The sequence below is a fragment of the Chinchilla lanigera genome, unplaced genomic scaffold (assembly GCF_000276665.1).
Source record: "Chinchilla lanigera isolate Chin_1 unplaced genomic scaffold, ChiLan1.0 scaffold00085, whole genome shotgun sequence".
In the NCBI taxonomy this organism is placed as follows: Eukaryota; Metazoa; Chordata; class Mammalia; order Rodentia; family Chinchillidae; genus Chinchilla; species Chinchilla lanigera.
Genome location: NW_004955486.1, coordinates 1,464,449 through 1,473,476, shown reverse-complemented (window position 1 = coordinate 1,473,476; position 9,028 = coordinate 1,464,449). Strand labels below are relative to the sequence as shown.

Here is a 9,028-nt window from a genome sequence, read left to right as displayed (position 1 = left end):
TTGCAAAAGCCATTGCTCTTTATTTTTCATTCCTGCCGTTCAACCAGTTTGCACAAGCTGAAGATGAGTGGGTTCCGGAGGGGAAGGCGGAGCGTCTGGGACAGACGCTCCTGGAAATAGTCTATGCACACGGCTGAGGCTGGTTAGACTTGAGAAGCAATGTAACAATAAACTCTACAGAATTAGAAATATACAAAAGTGTCAAGGTGGCTGCTGACTGGATTCTTGCCTCCCCGTGGAGGTCAGAGTTGCACCCATCAGTCCTGTGCAAAGGTCCTGGGGCTGACCCGAGGTGTTGAGAGTCTTTGCCTGAACAGCAGCAGACCAGCTCACCCAGCAGTAACGAGCCCACGGACAGGTGTGGGTGTGCGCCCAGGTGCTGTGGGCCCTCAGGCTCTGTGGCATGCCTCTGCCTCCTGCCTCTATGTCCGTCCTTTGAAAGTGTTCATGCAGGTATAGGTTCCTGAGAATCTGTGGATCTCCTCCAGTGCAGCCTGTGGCAGTATGCTGGGGTGGGGAGAGAAAGGATGACTGTCAGTATGGCGGGGGACAGTGGTGGGTCACTGGCGGCCACATGAAGCAGGGTAGTAGACTGATGGTCCCACAAGCTCTCCTGTCCTCTCCTCTGCTCTCCTGTCCTCTCCTCTGCTCTCCTCTCCTCTCCTCTGTTCTCCTTTCCTCTCTCTCTGAGCTACACACTGAGTTTCCTGCTATCTGTGTCCTATTTGCCAGATGTTGAGCAGAGGTGGCACCCTGCTCTTGGACATCCCACCCACCAGAGCCATGAGCCAAAGGAACCTGCATTCTTTATAAATGACCTAGTCTGTGCTATTTAGTTATAGCAATGGAAAAGACCAAGACAGATCTTAGGGCTACATCTCACTCAGAGATCAACCAGCTCCAACCTTCGCTTCCTCGGCAAAGACTTCCTGTATGGGACTGAGGGTTCAGGTACAATTTGGGGTTGCATCCTCTGGAGAGGTGTCTCACAGGCTTCTCCTGGGTGTGACCCAGAGCTCCTGGGTTTCTCCAGGATGACCTGGGTTCACCCTCACCTGTCCATCTTGCACGTAGGCATCTTTGCGGCTGATATTTCATCTCTGATCCCTGGCCCCCACAGGTGTGGGACAGGGGGGGCCCCCAGTCTGCCTGTTGAATCAACCAGGGCATCTCTGGCCCACTTCAGGTACAAGATGAGAAAGGCTCACTTCCAGGCAGAACAATCTGGAAGACTTCCTAGGGGAAGTACTTGCCATGAACCTGACCCACCGCTTTCTCCCCAGTCCCAGACCTTTTCAAGATAATGAGGATGTGCATGCTCCACGGGAGCAGGAGCAGGGCCTGGTTGAGCTGCACAGCCTCCACTGTCCTCCGGGCCACCGTCTCTGGCTTCAGCGGGGGGAAGAGGTTGGGGAACCTGAAGGCAGGAAGAGACACAGTGATTTCTCCAAGCGCAAGGGTTTCTGCCGGAAGCTGCTATGCAGCCTCCACATCTGGGGCGCCTCCTTTGGTCTCTCCTGTGTGCGAGACTCCAGCCTCCGCGGCCCCAGCCCAGACTTGCTGGACTTTCACATCCCTTCACTCCTCCAGCCCAGGGACCCGAGAGCAGAGGTCCCAGCTCTCAGGACTCTCTCCCGGGAATCAAGCACTTTTCACCCAGCAGCCGGCCTTTCTGTCTTTGTCACCTTAAGCTCTGAGATCTGGGCCTTTCACTAGTTGTCCAACAACTAGGCCAGGCGCACTCTTGCCAGATCCTACCCTGGGAGGCCTCTCAGCAGCGTCACCGTCACCCTCAGTGACTTCTGATCTCAACTCCCTGCTAATCCCTTTGACTGCACTTATCACATCTGGAGTGGCCATGTTTGTTTCCTTCTTCCTGTGGCCCCTTTCAGACCATAAGTTTCACGAGGGTAGCAGCCTGGTCAGTTTTGCTCCCCATTGTATCCTCAGCCTCTAGCATACAGCAGGTGCTCAATAAATACTTGCTAAGAGGATGAACATAGATCCGTTTGCTGTTCTCCAAAGTGCCCTGCTTATCCTACCTGGAGGCGTGGTTTCTCATGTACTGAGTGAGACACGGATTCATTCAAACATCTGCAGAGTGCGTTCCATGAATTTCTAAACGAATGGATGATTGCAGGGGCTTCCGGTGCCTATGCAGACGCTTCTCACCCCAGGCCCAGCAATGATGCTGTTTCATAAGGGCCAGGCCTGTGCATGAATCATCCTCTCCGACTGGCAGATAAGAAGACAGAGGCTCAGGTGATGAGTGGGCGAACTGGGCCTGCAGGAGCTCGAGGCCACTGCCCTGGTGCCTTCATGCCCTGCTCCTGCCACCCTCCCTAGCTGTAGGCGCAAGGCCAGTGCCGCTGGCTCTGACCTCGGTCGCACAAAGGCTGTGTGATCTGCCCTGGCACCGGGAAGATTAAGGGTGGTGAGTCACTGGGTCTGAAGTCATTCCTGAGCCGTTTTTGGGCTCCACAGTCTCACCCCTGCCCTGGTTTCCTTTGCATGTCACGATAGTGTGTCTAAGTGGTCCGCAGTCAAGAAGGGCCAGCCTCCGGGTTCAGCAGAGATTGGCACGTATGAACATGTGCAATGAATGGGAACCGATCCTGGTGCTCCATAGACACAGTGGCTACTGGACTCTCTCCCTCTGCCTGTTGCCCGTTCTGCCTCTTGGGGAAGAGATGAAGGGTGGATGGGACAAGCTCCATGGGCTTGTGGGGACCCCCAGTAAGACCCCACAGGAAAACCGCAAAGGAGCCTCAAGCCTGCCTGTTGGTAGGATTTTCTCCTTTCTCTCCATGGTAGGTGGGATGGTTGTCTGGGGCACTGGTGGAGCTCTGGACTCTCACGGAGGTCACGCCAACTCCTGGTAAAAGTGTGCTCAGGCAGCCAGCTTCTAGCTGTAACTAATTTCTCAGCCCCATTCCCTCGTCAATAAAGTGGGGATAAGAGCTCTCTCAGGGTTGCTATGAGGCCATACGTGTCTGGGAGTGAGGCTGGAATATACAGTGAATCAGTAAACAGTGATTTACAAACAACGGCACCCACTGCTGTGGCTAGTGGGAAACCATCAATTTTGTCCAACTTGCTCCCCACCTTCAACCCTGGGAAGCTGCTAAGCTTAGCTGCAGTAAGAAACCAATCTTTCCTTCCTCCTTCCCTTCCTTCCGTTCTTCTCCTTTTCCTTCTTCTTCTTCCTTCCCCTCTTCTTCCTCTTTTTCTCTGTCTCTCTCTCTTTCCCATCCTCCCTTTCATTTCTTCTTTTCTTGTAGTAGTTGCTAGCTACACATCTTGCCCCATGCTTCCAGCCAATCCCCTGGACTCAGTGGTGCTCCTGCAGATAACTAAAGTTCATCTAGTACACACCCCCTGGCAGGCATTGCTAGTCGATTCCCACACATGAGCTCATCCAATCCTTGAAATAAGCAATTCTGTTATGAATCCATTTACATAGATGAGGAAACTGAAGCAAAGAAAACCCAAGTAATTCTCTTGAGGTCACGTAGAGCTGGGATTGGACTCCAGGCCATGTAGGTCCACACTCTGACCCACTAAGGAAAATGACTTAGGGAAACCTTGAGTTTCCTTCTTAACATGGTGGAGGGGGAAGACGTTAGCAAATGAAATAGACACACAAATGCAATGGCTGTGAATATCCTGCCCCTTCTGCACCCAGGGCATTCCCATTAAAATGGAGATCACCACTGCCAACCTACATTTACTGAGCACCTCTCCTATACTCAGATGAAGAGACACCAAACTGAGCTCTGAAGAAAGGGGAAAAAAAACTATGAAGGAATATTAATAGCATTTATACAAAGATGTCCTGGGCTTTGTACCTAACGCATTAACTGTGTTATTTCCAGTTCTTCCAGTAATCCTACAAGGTAAATATTATTTCCCCCATCTTACAGAGGAGCCGAGTGAAGCTTAGAGAGGTTATAAAACAAGCCCCAAGCTTCACAACTGCCGAATAGCTGGGGAATGATTCAAAATCAGGCATTTTTGATTTGACCACCCAAGCCACACTGTCTCTGTGAATATCCACCAAGGTTCACTGAGCGGTTCCTGCATGCCCCGCTAAGGTGTCCCGGCTAAGCTGTCTCATCGAGTTCTCATGAAGTTCCTTTCACGTCACCCTCATGTCTGGAAGAAGCTGAAGCGTCTTATTCAGAAGGCAGATCATCACATGCTGCGCAGCAAAACATATGGTCAAAATAGCTTTTGGAGAATGCCTAGTTTCTATTTATCTGACCTACGCCCTGTGCACATCATCAGCATGCTATTTATTGGGCGGTTAATGCGTAGCACATACGACGCTCTGCCCTGATGCCATTTTGGCCTCACCACCTGTGATGTCCGTCAGCAGCACATTTTACAGATCAGCAATGAAGTCTAGCCCAGTAATGAACCTGACCCACCGCCATTCAGTACAACACAACTATGAGGTAGCCACTGCCTAGATACTGGACTCCTGACACTGAATTCAAATCAGAGGTTCAACTCCCTCTGTTGCGACTGTCCTGGACAGAAAGGGCTTGGGCCTCTTTTTCTTTGCATTGAGCTCTACTGGCGTACAATAAAGGCACATGTCTTGAGCACACAGCTTGGTTCATTGTTACCTTTTTATCTTTTCAGTACTGAGGATTGAACACTGGGCTTCCTGCATGCTAGGCAAGTGCTCTAGCCTCGAACTACACCCCCAGCTCTGCAGTAATAGTATTGCTATACTATTATAATAATTTTTTAGTTTAACTTTTACCTATTTAATCATCACCTGGATCCCAAAGTGGGATGTTGCTTCTGCTTCCTTCCCAGCTCTGTCCTCACCCCTGCCAGGGGCAGCCACTGCTCTGGTTTCTAGCACCAAAGCTACTGCCTGTTCTAGCACTTCACACAAGGGGAATCATGTTGCCTATTCTAGCACTTCACACAAGGGGAATCATGCGGGAGGAATCAATCACACACAAGGGGCTGTTTTTTGGCTTCTTTCACTCAGCATCGTGCTTGTGAGCTTCACAGAGCTGTTCACCTATCAATACTCTGTGTTCTTTCTATTGTTGTGTAGTAGTATTCCACGGTACCTATGCGGCATGAACACGGCACATACTCAGTCCTGGTGCTTTGATGAGTGCCCTGAACTAAGAAGTAGGACCCTAACCTACTACAGTATCCCACAGCCTTACAGGTGGAGAATCAGACACCAGAGCATAAGGCCGAGGTTTCTGGGTATATTTATGGCATAGCTCTCCCTGTAGGCCCCTGGCTGCATCGGCTCAGAGAAGGAGGCTGGTCCCCAGCACTGACCTGACCCTCATACCCTGGAACATCTCCGTGCTGGTGTGGAAGGGCAGCACAGTGGTGGCACTGACGCCTGGACAGTCCAGCAGCCCCAGGGTCAGGCTTTCCATGAAGGCGAACGCTGATGCTTTGGATGTGCAGTAGTCGATGGCCCCGGGGATGGCAGACAGCGCCAGCACGGAGTTGAGGCACACGATATGGCCATTCTGCAGCTCCAGCATGCGAGGCAAGAAGGCTTTGGTGGTCTGAGGGTGGACAGGGGGTCAGTGTGGTGCTGACGCAACTTCCACCAACCCTTCCACCCCATCCTGGGGAGAGCAGCCTGCCCCCGACACACACCCTACTGTAGTGACCATGCCCTCCTAAGGCAGGGGGGCAAGAGCCCATTGCTGCAGACACTGAGCTTACAGATCAGAAAGCCAGTGGCTCCTGGGGCCAGTCACTCCTCTTGCGTGGCCACTTTGTCCTTGGGTGTCCCTATTAGCCTCAGTCTCTCTTTCTGTTCCCAGCTTGCCTCATACCCAGAGCTGGCTTGGGGTCAGGCCAGCCCTTACCCAGAACTGCCCCAGGGTGTTGATGTGCTGGGACTTGAGGAGGGCGTCATCGTCACTGTCCATCAAGCTCTTTCCGTGGACCACGGCAGCATTGTTCACTAGGATGGTGATGTCACCCACCTGTGGACAAGAGGGAGCCAGGGGCCATGAGGACGGCCAGCCCTGGTGGCTTGCACCTGTAGGGGCACAGACCAGAACCCACCGCCCCCAGCCACTTGGCCTTGGGAAGCTCTGTCACCTGTCTGAGCATCAGTCTTGCTTATAAGATGGTGGTAGTGCCAAACCAGCTGTGTTCTGAGGATTAGAAATAATTTATGGCACCTACCATACCCGGGATATAGTACATGTACAATTAATGAGGTTATTATTACATAAAAATAGTTAACATTACTATGCGTCAAATACTTTATAGGGGTAGCTGTTCCTCTCTTGGGATTCACCGATACACAGTCAGGTAGACACCTAGAGTCAGGAGGATTTTCCCAGAAGGCAATGGGACATTTGTCTCTCAGTTTAGACCTAGAGGGCCTCAACTTCCAAGGGGACAACAGCCGACAACTCCTGTGGTATAATCAGCCCAGTCCCTATTCGTGTAACCTGGACCAGCTCCACAGGAGTTGCCCAACTCCCCAAAGTTGCACAGTGCCATTCTGCCATAAGTGAAGCGCTCTCCCTGGCTGTGTGGGCATGTCCTCTTTGCCTGGCATTACCCTGTGTCCTGCCACAGTGAACCCAGACCCTCCCAGGACACTGACCTTCTCCCGGACAGCTTTGGCCATCTGGTATACCTCCTCCCGGTTGCCCACGTCACAGATGAAATAGTGGCACTCGGTGCCCATCTGCCGAATCTCCTCCGTTGTCTCCTTCAGGCATTTTTCCGTCCGGCCCCAGAGAACAATCTGTAAGGACAGAACAGGACTGATCAGGCAGTCATGAAAACCAATGCTTCCTTGTTACGGTTTCGATCAAACTTCTCATGTGTGTAGAGGGCGATGAATTCAGGATCTGTGTGTGCTGCTAGGAGGTAGGGCTGCTTGGATGAGGGTCACTGGGGGCCTGACCTGGAAGAACGCGTCGTCCTCCCTGGCTCCTCCCTTCTCTCCCTGCTTCCTGGCCGTCATGACGTGAGCAGCTCCCTTCCGCTGTGACCCTCTGCCATCCATCCGGTTTCTGCCTGGGAGCCAGCTAAACCTGGCCTAAAACTTCGAGCCAAAATAAACCTCTCCTCCTTTAAGTTGTGGGTGCTGGGTATTTTGCCCAAGTGACAGGAAAGGTCACTACAATGCTTATTTTAAATTACTGGCCTCCCTGCTTCTGCCCAAGAATAAAGCACATGAAGCTATTTAACAGTACAATTTTTACAAAGGAAAACAGTCTACTCTTAGGGAAACCAGTAGTTTTTGAGCCTATTTTGATCAACTGATGTGCTATTTACAGATATTCCTTCTAGCAGGATGCTTCCTGCCAGCCCAAATCCAGCTATCCTGTGTGCTCTTTCTGCATGATATTCCAGAATTCTCTCCTTTAGGAATCAGATTACTCACCAATTAGCCCAGAGCTGGGACTGCTCACACCAGGTGTTAGGACAGAGGGGAGACTCTGACTGTGAGGCCACAGAGGCTGCAGGGAACTGTCACCTCAGTGCAGTCAAGCTGGAAAGGAGGACGGGAGGGGGCATCTAGGTGGCTGTAATAGATGTGGGCTCCATGTGCTAGGAGGTTACCCCGGCAGCACCAATAAGTGGGTACATAAAAGGTTTAGGCAAATTTATGAATAGTACATAACAGGCTCAGATGAAGCCAGGCACAGTGTGGCATAGCCTATAATCTAGAATTCTGGGAGGCTGAGGCAGGATGATTGCAAATTAAAGCCCAGCCCGGGCAACTTAAGACCTTGACTCAAAAACAAAAGGGCTGGAGATATAGTTCAGTGCAAAAGGGCCCAGGTTCAATCTCCAGTAACACACACACACACACTCACTCACTCAGGAGAGAAGCCAGGCTGGTTCTCAAACTTGAACTAAAAAAGGTTGGTACATTCACCCTATACAAAAGAGTTCAGGGTTGGATGACTGGAGTGACAACAGCCCTAAGAATCAGCACAGAGGGAGAGCAAAGGGCTGGGGACCCACACTGCTCGGCACAGAATCAGGGAAACCAAGAGCCGGAAGGCTTTTAGGGATCTGTCCAATGAGTTTCTAGTCTTCTTTTCCTTCTTTTTTTTTTTTTGTGGTACCGGGGGTCGAACTCACAACCTTGCACTTGCCAGGCAGGCACTTATGCCACTGAGCTATATCCCCAGCCCCGTCTTCTTTTCCTTCTAAAATGACCCACGAGAACTGGAGTTCATGGCGCACACCTACCATCCCAGCACTCAGGAGACTGAGGCAGGAAGATCATGAATTCGAAGCCAGCCTGGACTACAGTAAGTTTCAGGTCAGCCTGAATTACCTAGTGAGACTGTCTCAAAAAAGAAAAAAACGAAAAAAAAAAAAAAAAAACCCAAACAAAACCCAAACAAAATCAGTGAAATTCCCCCATTAAAAAATATGAAAACCCTAAAGTGTGTGGCTAAGAAGAGGAATCCCCGGCCTGCCCAACTCTAATATTTGCTTACTCTAAAGATGACTAATGAGAACACACCGCTGCTTGGGAAGACAAACATTCTAAACTGGGACTTACGGTAGCTGCGGTCACAGCAGACCAGCATGCAGGTGATTTGCGGATTTCGCTTTGTCGCAGGGTACAGTGAAGAAAAGTCCTCTGGACAAGAGTTGCTAATGGTCACAGTTTACCAACTGCTTACCTTGAAATCTGAGAACATTCCCTTGAACAGAAAGACTGCAAGATGGGGTTAGCGGGGGTGGAGGGCATTCTGGTGGTTCCCAAAGGATTTGATTTTTTAAATTAGAGTTTTGAAAACTTTAAAACTATTTTAAAAGAAAAGCGTTCTCTCAGCGCCTAAAAAAAAAAAAAAAAAAAAAAGAGTCTCGGGGCCAGGGGCCAGGGATGTAGCTCAGCAGTACAGCAGCTGCCTGGCAAGTGCAAGGTCCTGAGGTCAATTCGGGGCACCAAAAAAAATCTGCCAGGGATGTGGCTCCAGTAGTTGAGCACTTGATGCATGAGACCCTGGGTTTGATCCCCAGCACCACCACCAAAAAAAAA

General features: G+C 50.8%; 1 protein-coding gene across 1 annotated transcript in view; it reads right to left on the bottom strand.

Moving 5' to 3' along the window:
* The window catches only part of Dhrs3 (dehydrogenase/reductase (SDR family) member 3), a 34,298-nt gene continuing 25,270 nt past the window's right edge, over nucleotides 1-9,028 (bottom strand). Inside the window, exons 2-6 of the mRNA XM_005403948.2 lie at nucleotides 6,620-6,763; nucleotides 5,865-5,984; nucleotides 5,317-5,555; nucleotides 1,292-1,417; nucleotides 1-507 (exon numbers count right to left, since the gene is read on the bottom strand). Coding sequence (XP_005404005.1) covers nucleotides 423-507; nucleotides 1,292-1,417; nucleotides 5,317-5,555; nucleotides 5,865-5,984; nucleotides 6,620-6,763 — 714 coding nt within the window. The 3' untranslated portion in view covers nucleotides 1-422. The remainder of the gene's footprint in view (nucleotides 508-1,291; nucleotides 1,418-5,316; nucleotides 5,556-5,864; nucleotides 5,985-6,619; nucleotides 6,764-9,028) is intronic.